The 25,468-nt window shown below is 39.7% G+C and overlaps 1 protein-coding gene across 1 annotated transcript in view; it reads left to right on the forward strand.

The window, feature by feature from the left end:
- The window catches only part of GLIS3 (GLIS family zinc finger 3), a 501,883-nt gene that overhangs the window by 169,262 nt on the left and 307,153 nt on the right, over positions 1-25,468 (forward strand). Inside the window, exon 4 of the mRNA XM_040244340.1 lies at positions 4,154-5,279. Coding sequence (XP_040100274.1) covers positions 4,154-5,279 — 1,126 coding nt within the window. The remainder of the gene's footprint in view (positions 1-4,153; positions 5,280-25,468) is intronic.

Below are 25,468 nucleotides of genomic sequence, written 5' to 3' on the forward strand. Positions count from 1 at the left end.
GACAGTATATGATAGTCATCCTGAATCCTATCATTCACAGGCAACTATGGGTGAAATTTTGACATATATCCTTCTTGTTGTTTAGTCACTAAGTCGTGTCCAGCTCTTCTTTGACCCCATGGACTGTAGCCCTCTGGCTCCTCTGTCCATGGGATTTTCCAGACAAGAATACTGGAGTGGGTTACCATTTCTTTCTCTAGGGGATCTTCCTGACCCAGGGATGGAACCTACATTAATGTATATATATGTATACATATAGATATATAGTCATTTTCTTGAGCCCCTTTTTGAGGAATTCCTTGTTGAAAGTATTTCTTTTAAGCCATTTGGCTTGGTCATCACACTTCTTATGGCCCCAGTAGAGTTTCTGAGCTCTTGCTTCACCAGCCACCCTAACCTATTTCATTCATGATTTCTTAAGTTTTTCATATTGCTTTCATTTTGTTTGAGTTATATTTCTTTCACATATTGCTTCAAATTAACTGGTCCCAGGAAATAATATGCTTAGGATTAGATGAACATCCAGAAATGGAGATTTCTCTCAGTATGGTGACAGAACCACAGCTCTTTGTCACTTTCTTTCCCATGGGCCTGGTGTGGGTAGCAGCAGGGATTATAGAAAAGAAGTTTTTGGAATCTTTCTCAATCATTCAACACATTGTTTCAGAAAGAAAACAGAAAATGTGGGTTCCATTTACAGCTTGTGTGACTTTAAGTCTCTTATACCAGATCTTTTAATTAAGATGAGCATTACGGACCATGTGTTGGGTACGATATGGGGAAAACAATAGAGGCTATATCTGATCTAACTAAGTGACTGCTTATCAAATCTGCTGCTTTATTTGTACTTCAGTGGCACCCCACTCCAGTACTCTTGCCTGGAAAATCCCACGGATGGAGGAGCCTGGTGGGCTGCAGTCCATGGGGTCACTAAGAGTCGGACACGACTGAGCGACTTCACTTTCACTTTTCACTTTCATGTATTGAAGAAGGAAATGGCAACCCACTCCAATGTTTTTGCCTGGAGAATCCCAGGGACGGGGGAGCCTGGTGGGCTGCCGTCTATGGGGTCGCACAGAATTGGACACGACTGAAGCAACTTAGCAGCAGCAGCAGCAAGGATTCTTGGCCCCCCCACCCTCTTTATTTTTTTGCATCATTTGGAGGAATTTCACAGAATCTTGGTTTTATTCTTTGTAAAACAGAGGTTATTTTAAAATTCCAATTTGCTTACTTCACAGGCTATATTAAGTGGGATAATATATAGGGAAAATACTTTGGAAGTTAAAAATGGTTATCATATTAATTTACTCACCTTAATCAACATTTTTTTTGGGGGGGAAACTTCATCTAACACTCTGGTGGGTGTTAAAGAGATAAAAATAATCCCTTTTATTGGAGGTCTTTAAATTTTATTGAGGAAGACAACACTCACATATGCCTGAAGTTAGCTATGTTTAAGGTTCAATATAGATAGAATATAATTTTTCTGGAAAGAGAACTTTTACCGAGAGCTACTGTGTTTAGGGCAGGTTTCACGGATTAGAACTTTGAAATATTAAAATATCTGGGTAATTGCTCAGAAGAGATGTGGGCTGCTAGGCAAAGGCCATTTGTTGGAAGTTTTGTTCTTATTAAGTATTCAAGAAGAGAGCTCTCCATTCATATTACTGCCTTAGTGAATAGGACATAGAACTGCTTTCTGAAAAAATTTTGGTAACTGTCTTAGAGCACTGAGATACCTAAGGAGTTAAGGAATGTGCCTGCATGGAATTATGCTCAAATTTAAATCAAGTCATATTTAGGTGTATTTTAAGAAAAATAAGGAACAGCTCTTAACAATGGAACAAATGAACATGTCTCACTATAGGCAGCCCTCAAACCAAATAGTATAATTTCAAATGCAAAACATATACAAGTGGGTAAAATACTTCCTACCTGCTATTCCCTGCTTGACTGGTTTAATCTCCTTTCTTGATCTCTCAAACCAGTCAATCCTAAAGGAAATCAAGCCTGAATATTCATTGGAAGGACTGATGCTGAAGCTGAAGCTCCAGTACTTTGGCCACCTGATGCAAAAAGCTGATTCACTGGAAAAGACCCTGATGCTAGGAAAGATTGAAGGCAATAGGAAAAGGGGGCGACAGAGGATGAGATGGTTAGATAGCATCACCCACTCAATAGACATGAATTTGAGCCAACTCCAGGAGATAGTAAGGGACAGGGAAGCTCTGCATGCTGCAGCCCATGGGGTTACAAAGAGTTGGACACTGAGTGACTGAACAACAAATTCACTGCTTAAAAATCTGAAATGCTCTGGCATGACAGTGACCAGGCAAATGCACCATTTAAGAATGTTATATAAACCACCTCAACCTCAGGGTGTAAAGCAAAGTCAGTTGTCTTTGCCTTATATATGTCATGACTACTGATTTGACTTGGGTCAGAAAGCAATTCCTGAATCTCCCTGGGGAAGGGACTAAAAGGCCCTTGACATCCTATCACCAGGAGCTATCTGCAGGGAGAGCTACATGCTGTGGGTGTGCTGGGAAAATAATTGAAAGCGTTCATGGGGAATTAAAAAAGAGATGGTTCAGAAACTACTTTGGGACTTGCAAAGGACTTCAGCCCAAATATAAGGATCTGGACAGAGAAAAGAAAATCTGTGTTAGGGGCAACTGGACTTAAATTCTTGCTGTGTTTGTCAGTGGTAAACATTACTTCACTGGATGAAAACACCAGACTGACAATGGTGTTATCTCTCACCTAATACTGTGCATTTCAGAGTCGAAATGTTTTCTTGCTAATCTCTCATGCTCATAGGAAACAGTGTTCGTGGCCTCCATTTTGTGAAAAGAAGTAAGAGGAACAGATGGGATGAGAATACTTCTATTTTCCCTCAGTTTTTTTGCAACAGGTTGCTTTATAACAGCTGGAAGTAGTGAGTAGGCTCATCCTGGGAAAGACAGACATTCTATACAATATTTAAAATTTTTTTGTCAGAAAAAAGATCTCTGTAGAAAGCCATTAAAAGCACATATTAAAAAGTTGGCTTTTTAATATACACTATTCTGAGTTGGGAGTATGGTAAATTGTGTCTAGCCTCTTTGGGACAGTGTTTCCATCCAAAAGGCATAGCTTTTCCCTTCAGTGATTTTTAAAGCGATGATATCATGGTTAAAGCAAAATGAATTTTAAAGTGGCTAGACTAAAATAGAAAGCATTTTGATATTCAGGTAAATGTTGTGACATGTGAGGCATGTTTTATAAAGGGTAAGAAGGACAGGAGAAGAATTGTTGCTACAGTGATTAAAGCAGATGCTTTGCTCTCAGTGCAAATCTGCTCTGATTTGAGGACAGCAGCTCATGGACGATCCAAAACTGCAGGTGTAATTAAAGCCTCGCATGACCCACATGCAGAATTCCAAATATGACTTGACTTCAGGTTGTCATTCCCTTATATATTACAGCTGTATTTTATATATAATTTTTATTTCTGGGTCAATTTGATGTTGTGACTGACTACTGACTACTTATAGTGTGAATTACTGTCTTTTATATAGAAATATGTAAAATTCCTTGATATCAGTGGAACAAATTTGTGAAATTATTATTAAATCCTCTGGATGACCCTTTGACTTTGATTTACTTTTTGTTTTTCCTAATTAAGCATCGGTTTATGTTTTACCTTACCAAATAGATTTCACTCAAAGGCTGGGACTCTGTTTAGACTTGTATTCCTAACAATGCCTATTTGTAGTGTGTTGCACATAGTAGGTACTTAATAAATACTTGTTTATTTGGCTTTCAGTAATTATTCCTAGGTCTCTAATTTTTCCCTGTAGTAAAAAAGATATGTAAAAATATAGCAAGGACTATTTATTATCATTGAAGTATTAGATTATTTATAACAATAGATCTTTATTATTCCAATAAACATTAGCCTTTATTTTTCATCTTGGTAAAATGTTATGTACCTGGAACTAAAAGTCTTGGGCTTTATCTTAGCCAAAGAATGTGTGTTTAGCTGAGAATGCAATTAGGGGAAGTACTTAAGAGATTGTCAATGCAATATTCTTTTAGTCTTAAGCAATCCATATCCTGCTAAAATGTTTGTCTTTTTTTTTTCCCCCTCTTCCGGCTGCTGTTCCAGGTCCCTTATTTCACGAGAGTCTTTGGCCTCCTCAACTTTGAGTCTGACAGAAAGTCAGTCGACCTTGAACGTGAAACAAGAGTGGTCGCACGGCTATAGGGCTCTCCCTTCACTCTCCTCGAACCACAACTCTCAGAATGGCACTGATCTAGGGGACCTAATGAGCCTTCCTCCTGGGACAGCCATGTCCAGCAACAGTGTCTCTAACTCATTGCCACCCTACCTTTTCGGTATGGAAAATAGCCACTCTCCTTACCCCAGTCCCCGACACTCTTCAGCCAGGTCCCACTCGGCCCGCTCCAAGAAGAGAGCACTGTCCTTGTCCCCGTTGTCCGATGGCATCGGGATAGACTTCAATACCATCATCCGCACCTCGCCCACATCCTTGGTCGCCTACATCAACGGTTCCAGGGCTTCCCCTGCCAACATGTCTCCACAGCCTGAGGTCTACGGGCATTTCCTGGGAGTGCGAGGTAGCTGTATTCCCCAGCCGTGCTCAATGCCAAACAGCCAGAAGGGAGTGCGGGTGGCCAGCGGCGGCCTGGCTGTCCCGGTCTACGATGAGGACGGTGCGCTGGAGTGTGAGCGCATGCAGCAGCTAGAGCACGGCGGCCTCCAGCCCAGCCTGGTCAACAACATGGTGGTGCAGCATGGCCTGCCGGACCCTGCCGGCCACGCGGCCAGCCTGCTGAAGACCGAGCGCCTGGATGGCTTCCCTGGCGGCGTCCTGGACCTGCCCCCCGCACCCTCTCTGCCTCCTCTGCCACCGCCGCCCCAGCCCCAAGGCCCCCCGCCACCCTACCATGCCCACCCGCATCTGCATCACCCAGAGCTGGTCCACCAGGCCCAGCCGCTGGCCCTGCCTCAGGCCGCCCTGGAGGAGGATGGGGAGATGGACGACGTTGGGGGCAAGCACTGCTGTCGCTGGATCGACTGCAGTGCCTTGTATGACCAGCAGGAGGAACTTGTGCGGCACATTGAGAAGGTCCATATAGACCAGCGCAAAGGCGAAGACTTCACTTGTTTCTGGGCCGGTTGTCCTCGAAGGTACAAGCCATTTAATGCCCGCTATAAACTGTTGATCCACATGAGAGTTCACTCGGGGGAAAAGCCCAACAAGTGTTCGGTGAGTCTGCTAAATCCCCCTGGAGTTCACTGAAGGTGTATGTGGTTTTCCAAACTCTGCCACAAGCTGGGGAGTGTTTTCTTTTATGGAGTTTGGTTGCTGGAGGTCTAGGTATCCATGAGATTTGACTCCTCTTCAGCCTGTGGAAGGGGAAAGTTTCTTTAATTATTAGTGGCTGGGGTATCTCTCCACTTCTAGATTCTCTTCTGCAAATGTATATGATCAGGGGAAGTTCATCTGCCACACTGTCCAAAATCTTAGAAAATTGATTCCCATCAGGCACCAACTTAAAGTTGCTGAAATGTGCAGGGCAGAGAAACACACACCACACCACCAGTAAGCTTTAGCTCTTTTCCAAAGTAAATATTCAGTGACTTCCCCTTCCCTGCAATAACTGGGTGAGTATTAGGGTTAGAGTGATGGTTCTGATATTTGGAAAGGAACTCACACTTAGCAACTTGGCTAGTAAAAATGTTGCTGCATACACCCATGGGCCTGCACACTGCACACTCCAAGGTTGTGAGACTAGTTAATGATTTATTGCCAGCATTAAAACACTCAGGGATACCACAGGAGCAGAATCTGATTGGATCTCCCTGAACTTTAAGGAGAGGAAATTGGGTGAAAATGTATAAAGAGAAAGAACCCAGAGGGGACCGTGTCTTTGGTGTTGAAAGAAGTTGGCCTGGTGTCTTTCTCCCCATCTCCCCTTTTCACAGCATCAATCCTGGAACTATCTCTGTTTCTTTGCAAAATTTACTATTTTTGAATAATATGACTCTTAAAAGGTTGCACAATCATTTCACACCTAACAGAAACCCTCTGGGTTTATAAGCCGGACATCACAGTTGGGATCACAGCATGGCTTTGCACAATCTCAGACAGCTCGCTTAACTCTTGGAAAAAGAAGATCATGTGTTTTATGTTAGTCCAGATGGACAAGAATATTTCTTTTAGAGTTAAAAATCTGAGAATTGTAGGTATTTCCTGGATATTGAATATGCTGCAGGTCACTTAATGTTTGAAATATATATATATATATGATTTTGAAAAAGAACTTATTTAGATGGTGGCCCCGTAGCCAGAGTCCCTTCTTTTTGTAGTATGCCTTGATAATAAAGAATCTGGCCCATGTTTGCCATGTTAATATTTGATTATAGATTAGCCAAGTTGTCGGATTCATGTAAAAACAAACCAAACAGGTGGTAGTTGTAAGGCAAGTATTAGAAGCACTTTTTTCACCATCCAGTAGGTACTTTTGAAAAGGTTTTAAGAATTTCTGGAGGAATGAAATTGCATTTCTTGTCGTTACAGTGTGCCCCATGTTATGATTTTTCTTAAGGAAAACTTGAAGCTGATATACTGTAAGAATGCCAGGCTATATGACTGAAAAGAATAATTGCATTCCAGCCAACAAAACCTTACTCTGTCAGTAAGGTTCTCCATTAAAAATGCCAGAAAGAGACAAGCAATTGAAGGCAATTCCATTTACTCTGTTTGGAACACACTGGCCTGTTACAGGCAAGAGAGACATTCAGTCTCTGAAGGAAAACAGTCCAACCTTTTAGTTCTGACTAATCCTGGCTGAAAATAGTTTGCTGGATTTGGCTTTACTGAAGTAAACATAAAAGCTTGAATTATCCCCTCCAAATTTTTTTTTGCATTGCAAAATTAATTTTTGTGCAATAGGATTTCCCTATTTTCCCACTGTTCCCAGATTTTGAAAAAACATATAACTTTGTAAAGTTGACTTTTGCTAAAGTGCGTGATGACTATTAAAAATAGAAGTGCTTCAGTGAAAGAATAAGCTGAGAGGTGAATGTTTGTAGGCATCTGCATAGGTTTTCATGATATTATTCAAGATGGGTATGGGAAATGATTACTCTCTCTCCCCTGGTCTGCCTACTCCCCACTGCTAGATGAAATCTTTGCAAAATTTAGATTGCTTGATTTAATAGCATATCAGATCAAGGCCCACAAAACATTAAATTACATGTTATAGTGCAAATGTATTAGTACAGGGTTTCTTAGGGGCTGACTAATGTTGTAGCTCTCATCTTGGGACTATATACTTTTAGCAGGGAGACATCCATTTTCCTATAAAACATACATATCATGAACATTCTGTCTTCTGAAAACGGTTATGATGCTACATGTCATCTGCTTGATTTGTAAGGTTGTATTTAACTGGTAGCAAATAATTTTTCTCTGAAAGTTTCGTAATCCTCTCAAGTTGTAGCCCATGGAGAGAAGACATATTGTGTGTAATGTGGATGCACATCTGAAAAAGATGCATTTTTCTGCCTTTTGCAAAACCAGTCTTTACACTCTCAGAATCCACACGGAAAGAACTATTAAAACTCATCTGTTTCGTTTCTCACTTTTTTAGAAACTGATGGTAGTTGATTCAAAGCTCAAGAGCTTTGCCAAGTAAAATGACCATGTCTTCTTTTGGAGACATGAAGTGATCTTTGGGTTTTATGGCTCTGTCACATGCTGCAAAGACTAGGAGTAATTTAAATTAAAAGGCCTAGTCCACTTTTGTTTTACTTACGTTTAACTGCTATTAATTTTCTGTGGACCACAGTTAGAGTTAGTCATCATTTTCTCTCACTTAGCTTATTGACCCAGGAAAGATGTGATGACCCAGTTGTGTTTGGTGACCATGACTACAGGCAGCCTAGTGAGCTTCTGGAAATCATGGTAAAAGGAGGGTGTGTGAAAGGGCTATTCAGTGACAGCCTGCTTACAGTAAGAGGCTACCACTGGTGTCCTCCCTTGATGCCAAATTCCATTTCATGCTTGGGAGAACACATTCTCAGAGTCTCTGACTGTAACTCCTCAGCCTTACCCAGAACTCTGGGATTTAGATCACTCAGGACTTTAGGTGGCAGAACTGGGGGAGGATTGCTAATTTATTACTTGGTTAACTTACTGGAAGAAGAGAATGGTTTATTTTCTCTTTCCCACCCAAACAACTCCACCCTTCTGTAGATCTCATTCTTACTGCTTCTCTGGAAAGTCAACCAGCTGCTCTCTTTTCAATCTTAGCCTTGATTACAAAGATATTCCCAGACAATGGCAAAGTGCTGGAGGGGTAAAGGCCTTAGCAGGCAGACAGACAGACCTCAGTTAAATCAGAAACCGGAATATGTCAGTACTATATTAAAAAATACCTGAGTCCATTCACTTTTGTCTACTAATACAGCAACTTGTAGGCATGATATTATTCTATTTAGACCTTCCTGAGCTTAGACCACCCTTAACATTGATGAATCTCAGAAGTATCAAAACTTTTGAGCATTTCCAGGTATAACTTTGCTGAATTCAATTTTTTTTTTTCCTGAGATGATAAGGTTTCAAATTCTCAACTCAGAGCAAGTAATGAAGCCTTATAATTAGTTTCTTTCCCAAATCCCTGTTTCATGTTCATTAAAGGACAACATAAAGTATAACCCAAAACTATAGATGTACACTGTGTGCTGTGCTTAGTCGCTCAGTCGTGTCTGACTCTTTGCAGCCCCGTGGACGGTAGCCCACCAGGCTTCTCTGTCTAGGGGGATTCTGCAGGCAAGAATACTGGTGTGGGTTACCATGCCCTCCTCCAGGGGATCTTCCCAACCCAGGATTGGAACCCAGGGCTCCTGTATTGCAAGCGGCTTCTTTACCATCTGAGCCTCCAAGGAAGCCCAGGAATCCTGGAGTGAGTAGCCTGTCCTTTCTCCAGGGGATCTTCCTCCAGGAATCCAACCAGGGTTTCCTGCATTGCAGGCAGATTCTTTACCAGCTGAGCTACCAGGGAAGCCCATAGATATACACTAACCATCCCTAATGATAGCTACGTTAAGTGTTCCAACAGAGTGCTCACTGAGAATGTTTTTACCATAGTAGGTCTTTTTGCCATTAAATTGAAGAGTGTGCAACACCTAGATAGCATTCCCAGGAAGATGTGCTCTGGGAATGAGGCCAGGTACACTCTGTCTGCTAGTACTTATCATGAGAAAGCCTATCTGATCAGAGCAAAGTGAGCAGAGGGGCAGAGTTCCACTGCCAGGATCAGAAACACTGATCCTGGCCTTTGTACACAATAGAAAGCAGTTGTGCTGGGAGGTTAGGGAGTGTTAATAAGGGAATTAGGGGGAATGTGGGTCACCACTTAAATTTTGCTTATTTTTCCTGGATGAATTTTATCCAATAGCAAAAAGGAATTTTGCAAAACTTTTACCCACCCACAGATTTTCATGAAAATGTCACTGACCAAAGACAGCTTTGAATCTTGTATGAATTGACTCATTTCTCCACAGGCATTTTGCCTGGCAAAATTCTCAGTATTTGCTTTGGCTTGCCTATTGGGTCATTTGCTTTTTAAGTAACATTGGATTATGGAATACAAGAAAATAAATACAGAGCTGGGGCCATGTCCCCATTCCTCTTTTATGGCCCGATTTATGGGTTCATGAGCCAGCTTTAGCCATGTAAGACATTTCTTGAGGAAAAGTAAGTTCATTGTAAAATGTGGAAGAAGGCTTCTTCCCCCCACATCCTTTATTATTTTGATAAGATTTAGCCTTGATGTGGTGACCACAAATTAACTGAACAGAAGGAACCTCAGAAAAATATCATCTAAGCATAACTATTAGTTATCACTCCATAATCTTCATATTGGCAACAGTTAATAAATTTTCATAGTGTCACATGTTGGAGAATATGGAGAAGGGAATGTTTTAACATTAGTAGTGAGAGTAAATTAGTCTAACCAACTTTGGGAAAAAATTGTGACTATCTAGCAAACATGAAGTTGAGAATGTATAACAAAACTCTAAGTGTCTTCCCTGGAGCAACTTTTGGTGTCAGGAAGACATACAAAGAGGTTTTTATTATACCTTTGTTTTTTAAAAAATTATAAATGACTTATCTGTCCATAGGTAAGGTACATCAGTAAACTGTAGTTTATTCCTAATGAAATAATATGAAGAAATTGAAAATTAATGTGCTGTGTATAAACCAATATATCTATATATATTGATAGATAACATGGATAAATAGATAACAATATTAAATGAAACAATTATATGCAAGAGGGAATATACAATGTAATACAATTTCCGTATATTTAAACATATGCTGCTGCTGCTGAGTTGCTTCAGTTGTGTCAGACTCTGTGTGACCTCATAGACGGCAGCCCACCAGGCTCCCCTGTCCCTGGGATTCTCCTGGCAAGAACACTGGAATGGGTTGCCATTTCCTGCTCTAATGCATGAAAGTGAAAAGTGAAAATGAAGTCGCTCTGTCGTGTTCGACTCTTAGCGAGCCCATGGACTGCAGCCTACCAGGCTCCTCTGCCCATGGGATTTTCCAGGCAAGAGTACTGGAGTGGGTTGCCATTGCCTTCTCCAAAACATATGCTAAGCAGTGTTATGTAGTTGTTGTAGCTACATAGATACATAATTACTTAATATATAATACAAAATACAATAAAATTATGTAGGCAGGATAACTTTAGGATAGTGGATACTTCTTGAGACAAAAGAAATAGGAATATCTGGGATGTAGGGATTTTGCTTTATCTTTTATCCCAAGAATGACAGAAATGAAACAAAGATGGCAAAGTATTAAAATTATTTTAGCTTGGTGGTGGTAATACAGGTGTCATAGGTATCTTATAATATTCTCTATGTGTTGCTGCTCATTTGAAATATTTTACAACTATAAATATAAATGTTTATCTAAAAAGAAAAGAAAATCAATGAGTATAACAGTCTAACTCTGTTCCATACATAAGTTTTTAAGATGAGGAGGAAAAAACCTAGGAAAATTAAGTGATTTTTCTAGACTAAGTTGTTTGGCCATTGTCTACTTATTCCAAGGAGATGATTTTCCACCTTGACTGACATTGGAATTGCCTGAAAAGATTTATGAAATACTCATACCTTGATCCTACCTCCAGAGTCTGTGATGTAATTGGTCGGGGATGTAGCTTTCCAGGTGATTCTAAAGTACAGAAGGGTGAGAATCAGTGTTCTAAAAGCTTCCACATTCTGACATTGATCTCAAGAGAGGTGAAAGCCTACCCTGTCATCTCACGTAAGGTGTAGGGAGGCACTGTTTAATAGAAAGTACATTTTCGTTATCATCAATGCCCTGACAATGATTAGGGTACTCTCGTGTTCCCTTGGAATAAAATTCAAGACAAGATAAGATTACAGAGTAGCTCTGGTAGTGGCAGAAGGCTTTCAACGGAGCGTCCGTTTCATATTCAGAGTATTCTCTCTCTACAATTAATAGTCAGTTAAAGATTGGAATGAGACTGTGCTGAGTAATGAATGTCATTGCCACCTCTTTGTCTCTTGAGTTAAAAGTGGAACTGACAGATTTGCCACATTATCCCCATTTCTAAAGGTAAGATAGAGTGTTTTCCCTTCCAACTACCATGCATGCAGCCTTTCTGCTTTTAATATAAAATGATCTTCAGAACAGTTTTGCTACTATGGATGTTTCTGAAGAGTTGGTAAATTACCAAAATATTGAATTTTTCCTTTTAGCAAATCTGCCTGATACGATTAAATAAATGAAATTAACATTAATATCCTCTTTGTCTCTTGAGGCCGACATATCACCAGTGAAACATCTGGTAAAGATCAGAGAGAGGATAGTCTCCAACTCGTATCCCACAAGGCATCAGTCTGTCAAACATTTAATGCAAACTCAATGATTTAAAAAGATACAACTAAATCACAAAATTACTTCCCAGCAAGTTTACATAAGAAAGAGATACCACCATATTTATCTGTGTATGTGCATATCCAACATAGTGTAGACATATGAATGTCACCATAAACTACAAACCCATTAGTATAGGTAAAAACAAAACCACAGAAATTCTCATCAGATGGGGCATTGACCACAGTTTATAAGGCTTCTGTCAAATTGGATTTTACATCCCCAGACACAATTTAGAAAGCTTCCATTTGGTAGTGGTTTGATTTTATTTTCCTTTGCTGCTGCTAAGCTGCTAAGTCACTTCAGTCGTGTCCGACTCTGTGCGATCCCTTAGACGGCAGCCCACCAGGCTCCCCCGTCCCTGGGATTCTCCAGGCAAGAATACTGGAGTGGGTTGCCATTTCCTTCTCCAATGCGTGGAAGTGAAAAGTGAAAGTCAAGTCGCTCAGTCGTGTCCGACTCTTGGCGACCCCATGGACTGCAGCCTACCAGGCTCCTCCATCCATGGGATTTTCCAGGCAAGAGTACTGGAGTGGGGTGCCATTGCCTTCTTTGGAAGGTATTTAATCCATTTTACCTGGGGAACTGGCCTTTTATGAACTTTGTCCTGAAAATAAATTCATAGCAGATTTGGCAAACATTTCATAGCAAGTCATGATTTATGTTTCTTTGCCCTGCACTTCTACTATTCATGAAAAGCAATAGATAATGAGAGAAACTTTAAGAAGCTAAATATTTGAGGCTTTATCCTCATTAAGCAAAATCATTAACTACATCGTGGTTAATGTTCCTTTTAGTTCATATTTGTTTTGTGGTTTTCCTCTAATTTCATGCTCTGAAGTACTGTTTTTAAAATTAGAAAAAATTATGATAATCTTTTCCTAAGTGATCTAATTAAGGGAATATATTTCAGATCTTTTGAGGTTTATTCATATGTAGATTTTAAAACGTGTTTTTCTTAGTTTCAGTGTGAAAAATTAGTTTGGCAATTTTTTAGACATGTCTTTTGTGACCTTTGGAATATTTCTTGATTAGCTTTACTTTGAGTGGTTGTGTTGATATCTTTGAGTCCAAATACAATTCAAGTATGTAGAGTGAAAGACACAGTTATGTTTCCGTAAAAGAAGTGTCCTGATTCTCTTTGGTGTTTCAAAAGTGTGTTGTTCAAACTTTGGGTAGAATGATGTGGAAAAGAGATTTTTTTTTTTCTGGGCAGATTTATTAGTTTCTGTTTTAATTACTGAATCAGGGCTTCTGTACTATCAATAAGACAATGAATGTTGTAATCTTGGGCAGTGGATATGTGGCTGGCAAACACAAAACCTGGGTGAGCAGGCCCTATTTTCCATTTACTCCAACTATGGACAGCCTCAACCAGAGAGGAGATTGGTTGGTTTGGTTAGGTGTCATCACTTGTATCCAAGGTTGATTTAGATAGAAATTTGATGAGAAAATGGAATGAAACCGGTGTGTTCTTATTTTGCAGCACACTATTTTTATTTTCTTGGGTCATGGATCCTAGATTTGAGTACAGAGAACAACTAATACTTTTGACTTTTTAAGAATTAAAAATGATTAATTTGAAAAGTTATTGAGAAACTGGAAAATGAGATGACCTAGTTCTGGGCAGACAGGGCAATGTGCATGAGTAATTGAACTTAGTGTGAGCATATAGTTCATTATTCAAACTGGGGACATTCTTGAGTGTGAAAGGCATTCTCTTTCCCTGAAATATTGGTGTAAACCAGGCTTGTCCTGGGAGAACCAGGATGTGTAGTTAGCATACGCACCGATGTGTCCACCCAATCAGTGCATGCTCATTCATTCACTGAATCACTCAGTACAAGCCGTGCACCATGCCCTGTTCTGGAAGCTGGGACTGGGTAGGTACTGAAATAATGGGATACTCTTTTAAGGAGAGGTGACAGCTATGAAAATAGCTATTTACATAGCAATTAAAACAAGGGCTCTGATATAGGCCTATGCAAGTCGTTTTAATGGGAAAACAGGGAAAGAAGCTTCCAACTCTGTAGAGTCTTAAAGAAGGTGCTGCATCTTGAAAGAAGACAGTGATTCTTGCAGAGAAAAGGAAGGAAGCCATTCGAGTGGAGCACCACAATATGTGATAACTCGGGGGTCAAAGAGTCCAGGAAAGAAACAATTCGTAGGAAGTTCGATGGCCCCAGACTAGGTAGGAATGGGAAGGGAGGCTTGAAACTTACTTTGAACTAATAACAAGGGACTTTTACTATCAAACACGGGTAATATTTTGAAAACTAGAAGAAATTACACACCTGTTAATACGAATGCAAAATCGGTTAAAACAAAAATCTTTAAAAGCAGCATCCCTAAGGTATGAAGCACTCTGCTTTAGTGCATGTGAAATGAAACTTTGACTTCCCCCAAACCATCTCATTTTCTCATAAAGTTTATAGTTTCTTTCTTCACTGAAACATATCTCTTGTTAGTTCTAATATGAAACACAAATTTTTCTTTTGCCAAGTGATCAGCCGGAGAAACTGATATATGGAGACAAACATAAAACTATTTTCTGTGGTGGACTTTAAAGGCAAAAAAAAAAAAAACCTGAGGAAGACTGAGGACCAAAGGCTATTTGATAAGTTATGTAGAATGACAGATATGGACAGAGACTGTATACATTATCTTGTGTATGAGGAGCCTTCCATTTGTTAAATAATTTCCTTTTATAATCTGTAAAGAGAGTAAAGTACTCTGGTTGGACTGGTACTCATCATGTTTAGCTTGTTAGCCCTTTCCCAACTTCCCTCCACCTTCTGACTACTAAGATTTGCTTCGGAATTTTTTCTGCTCAGACTGCATTAATACAGAGCAGAGCTAAATGTTTGCGATGGTTAGAGGAATGCACATTAAGGCAGTTCTCATCAAAACAGCACCCATTCCTGGCGATTCAATCTGGAACACCTTAGGTCTTCATGCCTCTCTAAACTGGGGAAGGCAGAGTGAAAGGAGAGCATGGCCTTTTGTTACTTGAGCTTCCTCTACACGAGAGGCACTCACCTCTTCTCCGGCTTGAGCCTCCCGAGGTCAGGCCATTTGCCTGTGTGACCAGAGAGCCAGCCTGGAGCCAGCATCAGTAGACTTAGATGTTCAGAGTATTGCAGGTAGAGCATCTCACTGATCTTGTTCTTAAAATTACCAAGCTTGTGCAGAACTTGTGCAGAACAGGCTTGTGCAGAACAATTTCTTTTCTCTCTCTCTCTTTTTTAAGCAAGCTTTTTTTTTAAAAAAAGAAAAAAGCTATAGTTTTTAAGCTGGGGCATGGATGTTGGTCCTGGTAAGCTCATCCTTTGATGAGAAATATTGCTACAACTATTCACTTTTCACTTTCCTGCATTGGAGAAGGAAATGGCAACCCACTCCAGTGTTCTTGCCTGGAGAATCCCAGGGACGGAGGAGCCTGATGGGCTGCCGTCTATGGGGTCGCACAGAGTCGGACACGACTGAAGTGACTTAGCAGCAGCAGCAAACTGTTTTCTGCCACTTCTGCCTTCTATTTCTAGTCCCAGTTTCTAGTGTGAAGCCACCAAATGGTGCTTTGTTAGCCAAGAGAATGGATTTGGGGGTGGAAGCGCAGTTGTAATGAAGGGAAAATGGGGGACCCATTTAAGCAAAATTCTGAAATGGAAATTTGTCTTCCATTACATCTGTGGTGGCTCTTACTGTCTCTTTCCCTCCGAATTTCCATGCTGCCTTAGGGACCCATGCTTTTGCTCCTTATTTTTTCCTTCCATCTAGTCAAGGCTTGCTTTTGAGAAAGAACTTCATCAAAAATAAAATTCATATGTATAAATGGTGAATGACTGAGAAAAGATTCAGTACACTGGCTTCCCAAGGGGCAGCTACTATTTTCACTAGGAAGAAAGTGTAAAACCTCTCCCTTAGAAACTCCTTCAGAGAAATGAAAAGGGAAAGAAAATTTGTGTTACAAATTCTGAGTTACTGGATTACTTTAATCTTCACTGTAGCCCTCAGAGTGAAGTAATTTGTGAGTCTGAGGCTCATATATTCTCTTCTTTATAACTATGTATTCAAAGATAGTTATTCAAGTCCTACCCATAGCACCTGGCTCAATGATTAGAATAACGTATAGTAGTTCTCAAATATATATACATATATATCTATCTACATACCAAGCAATCAACTTATCTATTTGTTTATATCTGAGTATATATGGGGATATATATGTATATACATATATGTGTGTGTATGTGTGTATATTTTTGGAGTCAGGTGATGGATACATGAAGGTTATTATTATTCTATTGTTTCTGCTTGTGAGAAGATTTGAAAATTTCCCTAATAAGTTAAAAATAAGCAAATAAAGTCTTTAAGTTGACTTCTAGGAAAGAAAAGGACAGTTTGTTCCATCAAGCACCTCAGAAAATGTTGCCAGCCATTTTTTCCTTAGGTATCCTATGTTCTGATCTGAAAGCAAATTAACTTTTTCCATTTCTCTTAAAGGCCTCTGAAATAATTCTGTTTAAAAATGAGATGAGTGATTCTCTTTAGCAAGAGTATGATATTTGAAAAGCAAATGATAGCAAGGAAGTGTTACTGGAATATATTAAGATAATCTAACTTCTGCAATAGACAGTCCCAAATCTCAGTGGCTTGGTACAATAAAGGTTTATTTCTGGTGCCTGTTATATATAATACAGCTTGCTCCTCATGATTGTACAGTGACTCAGCATCCTTCTATCTAATAGTTCTGAAATCTGAGTCTACGGTGAAAGAACATGCTGAGAATTGTGCAGAAGTTTTGGAAGCCGGATCTCCAAAGGACATGTTTCACTTCTTCCTGTATCCCATTGCCCAAACTCAGTCACATGACCCCAGCTAACTGCAAGGGAGGCTGGGAAGTGTGGTCCTTATGTGTGCCCAGGAGGACATTAAACACAGAACCCTGTATCTGCAGCAGGGAACTAGACGTCCCTCTCCTGCTTCACCCCTAACTTATCCACGCTCTCTGTATCCCTTTGAAAAACAGCAACATTCAAGTCTTGATCTTTGAGTTCTTCTTAACAGCCAACCTGTCTCATCAGAGCAGTTTTGTAAAAGATCGTTTCTTCTTTCTTATCAGTGCTGGCTTCTATAACTTGCTTTTCAACTTACTAAATCTTTCCCAGCCCAACCCTTTTTTTCTTATTTACTCTCCAAGGATTCCATTGCCATACAGTCACCACTGCTGGGAAAACTTTTGTTATCTCAAGTGAATTACTCAGTTTTTCCCACCTTGTCCAAATTACATGTTCTTGGTGCATAATTCCCCACTGCTCATCATCTTTCTAAGTCATGAGGATGTGTGATGTCTTTATGTCCCACAGGCACTCACCCTTGAGGGAGATCTGCTCATTATCAAGGGCAAGGTCATAAATGAATCACAGAGAGATACACCATTTTGAACAGAAATGTGGTGTGAAGGGCTATTTTACTAAGACCCTGAAATGCAATATTCCCCATCTGTTCATAAAATAACTTATTTGATACACACAGTGTGGTCATAAATGCTCTTCTCTTCTCTGAATGCTTGCTTTTGGTCATGAACTGGCACACACAAAAGGAAAAAATGACAATGTGCCTCTATGGATACTTTTGGTCCATTTCCATAAATATATTCAAACAAAATGAAATTGCCTGGCTCTTTATAATAGGGCCTTTCGTGTGTTTAAGCTCGCAAAATTACCCCCAAGGATGACAAATTGTAAACATCATGCAATTCCACAGTCCCGGTTCAAGGCCTGTCTCGGTGTTCTGCCGACATTCACTCTTCCTAGAGACGTTTAAAGTGTTTTAGGAAAACAAAGCTAGGCAAACAAGCTTATCAAGAACAACAATTTAAAAAAAATCATTGATTCTAATTAGGCAGCGTCACATATACAGAAACAAAGCTGCTTTTGTGTAGTGAAGTGTCTACCTGCTCTCTGAAACACATGGAGTGCTTTCCAGTGGCTTTAGAGAGTCAAGCTGACAAAGTTTCAGGGCCCTGACCTTTTGGCCCATCTCAAGCGACGCAGCTGCATTTGTTGAAACTTGCTGAAGGTGTTGGTTGGGAGGTGTGCTGGGATACAAGTATGAGACAGGTGCTGTTTTTTTCTGAAAGTTCCGAATTACATGATAAATTGTGGTGGGAAGTATTTAGATTCTTGAGGCAAGGATTGAGTTTGCAGCAATTATCTCTAGTTGTTCCTGTAGCAAGTATTTCCCCCAGCAACTCAGTGCATTGAACCACTGCTGGTGAGGACTCCAGCAGCTCGGGCTGTCTGGGTCTTCCTGATCTTTATCAATCGTGTGTCCTGGGAAGACCATCTTTAGATTTTAACGCTGGTTTTGTGCTATGCTCATGGAATGGGGTCTTTATGATGGAACCAGGCAAGAAGGAGCCATATCTTCTGAGCAGATAATGGAGAAATCACTCTGACTGCTTTCTCCATTGAGGTAGTAAATCAGAATCAACAGCTGTGTTACTGTCCCTTCTCTTGAATTCAGAACTTCAGAAAAATGAATTTCACTAGACCACAGGCTCAGGAACATAGATCTTGGTTGATCAATGGGCAATTTAGGTCAAAATTAAGAGTGCATATTGACCATTTGCAGTGTCAATGATTTATTTTCAAGGAGGAGTTTCATAAAACAGTTGTCTGATTGTACATTTCCTTGGAGGGCTGTCTTGCTAATTACCATCAGGGAGTAATAATGGTTCCGGCTACCCTCCAGCCAAAAAGCCCGTTGTGTTCTGAAGGAATGGTGCTACCAAGTGTCTTGACAGGTTCCTGCTGCACTTGTCAAACAGGTGTACCTGGGAATGAAATTTTGAAGTTGGATTCTCACTTAGCCAAGATTAGAATAGGTTTAATTGAAAATGTCTGGAATGGGGGAAATTTAGAATTCTTAAATACAGAATGCGTACATTTCTAAAAAACATTGTACTGACCATTTCTAAATTATTTGGTTTCATCTTTTATTTTTACTAACATAGACATCGTATACAATTCAAACAATCATAATATAAAAGAAAATTATTTTTAATATGGAAAATGTCATAGAGTTGTCTGTGTAATTTTTTCACTTAAAAATCTTTGCATATTTGATTTATGTTTATATTTTAATACTGAGTCATTCATCTGATTGTAGGTGTGCGTGCTCTCTGTGTGATCTCCAAAAGTGACCCCCAGGTATAAGACAAAAAGGTTTCTGATGATTGTTTCTATTTCACTCATTCAACTGTTGAGCAACTGAGCAACTATTTCATAACAATCTTCTAGGACCTAGAGATATAGCAGTTAACAGGTCAGACCCCAAACTCCCTGTCCTCTTGGAGGTCTAGAGGGAAAGATAGTAAATAATGCAGAATCCTGGGGGAAGAAGGTTTCACACTGAGAGAACAGCAAGTGTAAAGGCTTTGAAGCAGTAGTGTTGACCTGGTGTTTTCTAGAAACATCAAGGAGTTCAGGGTGGCTAGAATGGAATGAACAAGGATGAAAGAGAAAAGGAATTCAGGGGGAAAATGGGATCTAGATTGTTTAGGGCCTGTGGGCCATGAAAGGATATTTTTTTTTCCTTGAATATTTATTTATTTTTATAAATTTATTCATTTTAATTGGAGGAAGGATAGTTTTGAGGAGAGGGATGATATGATTTATTTTTTGTTTTGATGTAATTGTTGAATGCTGTATGGAGTGTGTGTTAAGGAAGAACAAGGAAATGAAGCAGGAAGACCAAACCTCCATAACTGGGATCATTGCAGTAGCTTTCTCTCTGGTCTTCCAGCTCATCTCCAATGGTAGAGGTTAGGATAATAAATTGAATTTCTCAACAGATTGGATATGAGGTGTAGGAGACAGAAGTGTCAGCAGTGACTCCAAGATTTGGAGTCTGGGAGGATGGGAGTTACCTTTAACTGATGGTAGGAGGTTTGGGAGAAAACAGAGTTTGGTTTTAGACTTGTTGAGTTTAAGGAGCCTGTGGTATGAGTCCCAGGGTGAGTCTAAGATCAGGGAAGTCAAGGCAGATACAGTTTTGGGGATACCTGTGTATAGATAATATTCAAGGTTATGAGATTGACTGACTTGATTGAAAGTCGAAATAAGAAGTAAAGTCATGAAAAAATTGGTGTCTGCACTCCTGAATCCCATATGGATTGAGTGAAAGAGAAGTGAGTAGTATTAATCAAGTCCTCTTTACCAAACACCTTGTATCTCCTTTGCCCTGCTTTGTTGTGTTGCCCTGACTATTTCCTGTGTATCTAGGAGAATTTCAAGGTGCTGTTGAAGACAAGAAAATAGGGTTGAAGAGGTTGTTTTAAGTTGGCTACCATTGATATATCTGTATTTATGTCTCCAGCTCAGAAAATAGGCAGACAGAAAACAAGGAGGACATGCTTCAAGAGAAGAGATGGGTTTCTACCATCAGAGTCTTATGCTCTTGAAATTGGGGGCTTGTTAATAATAGGATCCATATATCTTTCTTTATACAGGACTTAACAATGTGTGAGCTTCAAGAAATAGTCTTAAGTCAGCTCTGTCATTGGGATGACAAAGAATCCAGGAACAGATTGGATGATTTCTTGGTCAGTGTTTGTTGAGGGGATTCAAAAAACAGTTGGTAATTTTGTTCTCCCTTTCCAATAGTGAGATTCTGTCTTTTAGTAAATTAATCTCTCAGTGAATTTGATGGTAGCTTGTGCTCCAGAATTCATGTCCTCAATAATCCGGCTGATTTCTGCATAGAAAGCCAGCTCTACCAGTATCTCCATAATGTTGATAGGGAGCAATATGAAATGGCTGTGGGTTTGAGGCTCTCAGGCATTATACTTGGGTTCATGTTCTGAATGTGCAGATCGTATGAAAGGGCTCAGGGATTCTGTTCTTGGCCATTAAAGCACTGTTAGTCTATGGAAATAATTTTAAGATCATACAACTACATTTCTTCTTACTCTAAAAACAGCTTGATGAAAAACCTTTTGTGTACCATGTATTGAGTTTGTTTACTGTGGATTATGATAGCTAGGGAACAAAACCTTACATTTTAGCTTTTGGAAAATTTTATGATGTTCATGTCTATGGCAATAAAACTTTGTTGGCTCCAACAGGATGCCTCTTTTGTTTGCCTGAAGTGTTATGTCATGTCTATATCCACAGAAAGGAAAGGAATTTTTTAATATTTATTTTTCCCTTCCGTTTCCTTCCATCTGCCCCCATTTTCTAGCCTCTACTCATTCACTTTGGTTTTTCTTTCTGTGCAGAGTTATTGAAAGTGAGAGCAAAGAGAAAATGGAGGTTGTAACAGTGCTTAAAATCTGTGTTTGTATTCCCATCCAGTGACCATGAAACCATATCCATTGCTTAAAAACAGTGATATTTAATAAAATTAAGTCTATATTTTATAGAATTTATATCTCTTCTAGGGACTTTCTTATATGAGGTTAGGGCAGGGCTTCATCATCATATACTGTGGACTTTGTGGACCAGATGACTCTTTGTCTGTCTTGAACATTGTAGGATGTTTAGCTGTATCCCTGACCTCTACACATCAAATGCCAGTAGCACCCCTTTTATCCCTGGTAGTGACAGAAACATCCCTAGGCATTGCGTATGTCTCCTGAGGGGCAAAGTGGCTGCAGATTGAGATCCACAGAGCTAGGGAAGCCTGAATTTACCTGCCTTATTCATGTGAAGATAGGGCAGTTATTTTGAGGCTATAGCCACTGCCTGAAACACAAATACTTGGCTTAAAGAAGCTTCACTTGGCATTTCCAAGTGAGAGCTAGCAGAACCTCTTCTTCTCTGGTTTCACCAAAGACCCCCGCCATGGCCTCTGCAACTTCTGATGACTAGATGAAGAAATGCTTTCAGGATTGCAGTAGGAGGGATGTAAATTGTTTCAAACCCCTAGTTAACCTGGAATTGCCTCTCCTTATAGAAATATTGATAGAAATGGAAGGTTGGTTCCCTGTTCTAGAAGAATGGCTGTATCTAGAATGTATCCTCCTCTGATGGGGAAGTATCTAGAGCAGATCTAGTATGATATTTTAAGTCAGGATTCTAGTCTTAGGTGAGAATGATCCCTTTCAGTGTTAAACTTCTCAATTTTCATATCCATAGTGAAACCATAGTACTGAAAATATACAGAAATTTAGAGGTCCAAATTTGCAACTTCACTGTGTTCTTGTGATGTTCTTATAATAATCCTCTCGATTCTAGAAGTGAAGCCCATTTCACTCTTCCATTTAGAATAAACTGTTGAAAGGGTGCACTGTTTGTGTCCGTGATGACGCTAGATAACGTGCTAAGTCACTTCAGTCACGTCCAACTCTTTGTGACCCAGTGGACTGTAGCCTACCAGTCTCCTGTGACCATGGGATTCTCCAGGCAAGAATACTGGAGTGGGGTGCCATTTCCTACTCCAGGGGCTCTTCCCAACCCAGAGATCGAACCTGTGTCTCTTATGTCTCCTGCGTTGGCAGGCGGGTTCTTTACCACCAGAGCCACCGTAGCGACGACACCAGATGTAAGTGACTCATTAACAGGAAAGGGCTCTTTCCATCACTACTTAACTTCAATAAGAAAAGCCAGAGAACCTTGAGAACTGCAACTATGCCAAACCAGCACTGCTTATAAGATTAAGCTTTTTTGAAATCAGCTAATTGAAAGCAATTTTAAAACAAACAACTTTCTAGCTCATCAGGAAAATCATAGGTATAAATTATCAGTAGTTACATGTATTATCCTAGAAGAATAATTTTCAAAATATAACACACTGATTGTTTATCTAACCTGTTCTACTCATGAGACTTTTTAAAAAGTCAAGACTGGATTTGGAGATATTTTATAGAATGACTAGTGGCAGTAATAATAGGCACTGACAAATGAAAATGGCCATGTATAGTTTATACGGAATAATAAAAATCCCACTATGCTCATGACAGAAGAAAGTTAAGTAGAATAGCTATATTTGGAGAATACTTTGGAGCCCCAAGGAAAAACGTTTTCATGGTTTGAGACAGACTGTTGGGAAGCTGAACTCAACCCAAGAAAATAACCTTTTCCAGTTGTTAAGTTCAGGTTTACAGAGCAGTGTTCTGTGCATAATCTCATTGGATTCTCACAATCATCCTTACAGCTAGAAAAGGTAGTTGCAATTTTCATTTTCATTTTTGAATAAGGGAGCAGAGCAGCCCCTGTGAGTTTACTGAAGTTTTACTACTGGTAAGTACTAGATTGTTAACCAGGACACAGACTCCTTGACCAGAACTCTTTCCAATCCACCACAGCCTTCCACAAAGCTACTGTGAGTTATGTTTATTCCATTTCACATTCTGCTCTTTTGTGGGGATCCCAATCCTAGTTCCTGCTCCTACCCCCACTAGGACAGCTACAGTGCACAATTTAGGGCATCATTTATTTTGCATACTCCCTGGTGTATTGCAAGTAGAGGATTCTGGAGTAATACCATGTATGTGGACCATATGAAATTCCGTCCATCAGGGAAGTTTTTACCTGTGTTAATTACAACTGTACAGTAGTACAGTGGGTGAGTGGAATGGCTCTCTAGCCTGGAAACTTTAAAAGAATCATTCTTTCCCCTCCTTTTCCCCTTCAGTATTATTCCACTTAAAATACCATACAACTCTATGATACTAGTTGTGGAAATAGCCACTCAGGTTCTGCAGAATTAAAAAGAGACACTACTCTTTCTGTTCATTTGGTTATAGAAAGACCCTGCTACCTGACAATCATTTCATCTTTTATAAGATGATGTAATTTTGTTCTTTTGAATTTGGTTATTCTGGAAAAGACACATTTTTATCATTACAAAAACTTATTGTTATCTATCTCTGAACCATCCCCCAAAAAAAGAAATGCAAAAAGGCAAAATGGTTCTCTGAAGAGGCCTTACAAATAGCTGAGAAAAGAAGAGAAATGAAAGGCAAAGGAGAAAAGGAAAGATATACCCATTTGAATGCAAAGTTCCAAAGAAGAGTAAGGAGAGATAAGAAAGCCTTCCTTAGTGATCAGTGCAAAGAAATAGAGTAAAACAATAGAATAGGAAAGACTAGAGCTCTTAAGAAAATTAGAGATACCAAGAGAACATTTCATGCAAAGATGGTCACAAAAAAGGACAGAAATGGTATGGACCTAACAGAAGCAGACGATCGGAAGAGGTGGCAAGAATACACAGAAAAACTATACAAAAAAGATCTTCATGACCCAGATAACCATGATGGTGTGATCACTCTCCTAGAGCCAGACATCTTGAAATGTGAAGTCAAGTAGGCCTTAGGACGCATCACTATGAACAAAGCTAGTGGAGGTGATGGCATTCCAGTTGAGCTATTTTAAATCCTAAAAGATAATGCTGTGAAAGTGCTGCACTCAATATGCCAGCAAATTTGGAAAACTCAGCAGTGGTCACAGGACTGGAAAAGGTCAGTTTTCATTCCAATCCAATGCCAAAGAATGCTCAAACTACCACACAATTGCACTTATCTCACATGCTAGTAAAGTAATGCTCAAAATTCTCCAAGCCAGGCTTCAACAGTACATGAACCGTGAACTTCCAGATGTTCGAGCTGTATGTAGAAAAGGCAGAGGAACCAGAAATCAAATTGCCAACATCCGTTGGATCATAGAAAAAGATAGAGAGTTCCAGAAAAACATCTACTTCTGTTTTATTGACTATGCCAAAGTCTTTGACTATGTGGATCACAACAAACTGTGGAAAATTCTGAAAGAGATGGGAATACCAGACCACCTGACCTGCCTCCTGAGAAATCTGTATGCAGGACAGGAAGCAATAGTTTGAACTGGACATGGAACAGTAGAATGGTTCCAAATCAAGAAAGGAGTATGTCAAGGCTGTATATTGTCGCCTGCTTATTTAACTTTTATGCAGAGTATGTCATGAGAAATACTGGGCTGGATGAAGCACAAGCTGGAATCAAGATTGCCAGGAGAAGTATTAATAACCTCAGATAAACAGATGATACGACCCTTATAGCAAAAAGTGAAGAACTAAAGAGCCTCTTGATGAAAGTGAAAGAGGAGAGTGAAAAAGCTGGCTTAAAACTCAACATTCAGAAAGCTAAGATCATGGCTTTGGGTCTCATCACTTCATGTCAAATATATGGGGCAACAATGGAAACAGTGACAGACTTTATTTTGGGGGGCTCCAAAATCACTGCAGATGGTGACTCCAGCCATGAAATTAAAAGACGCTTGCCCCTTGGAAGAAAAGCTATGACCAACCTAAACAGCATATTAAAAAGCAGAGACGTTACTTTGCCAACAAAGGTCCATGTAGTCAAAGCTATGGTTTTCTCAGTGGTCATGTATGGATGTGAGAGTTGGACTGTGAAGAAAGCTGAGTGCTGAAGAATCGATGGTTTTGAACTGTGGTGTTGGAGAAGACTCTTAAGAGTCTCTTGGACA

The sequence above is a fragment of the Oryx dammah genome, unplaced genomic scaffold, assembly GCF_014754425.2.
Source record: "Oryx dammah isolate SB20612 unplaced genomic scaffold, SCBI_Odam_1.1 HiC_scaffold_1, whole genome shotgun sequence".
NCBI classification, from domain to species: Eukaryota; Metazoa; Chordata; class Mammalia; order Artiodactyla; family Bovidae; genus Oryx; species Oryx dammah.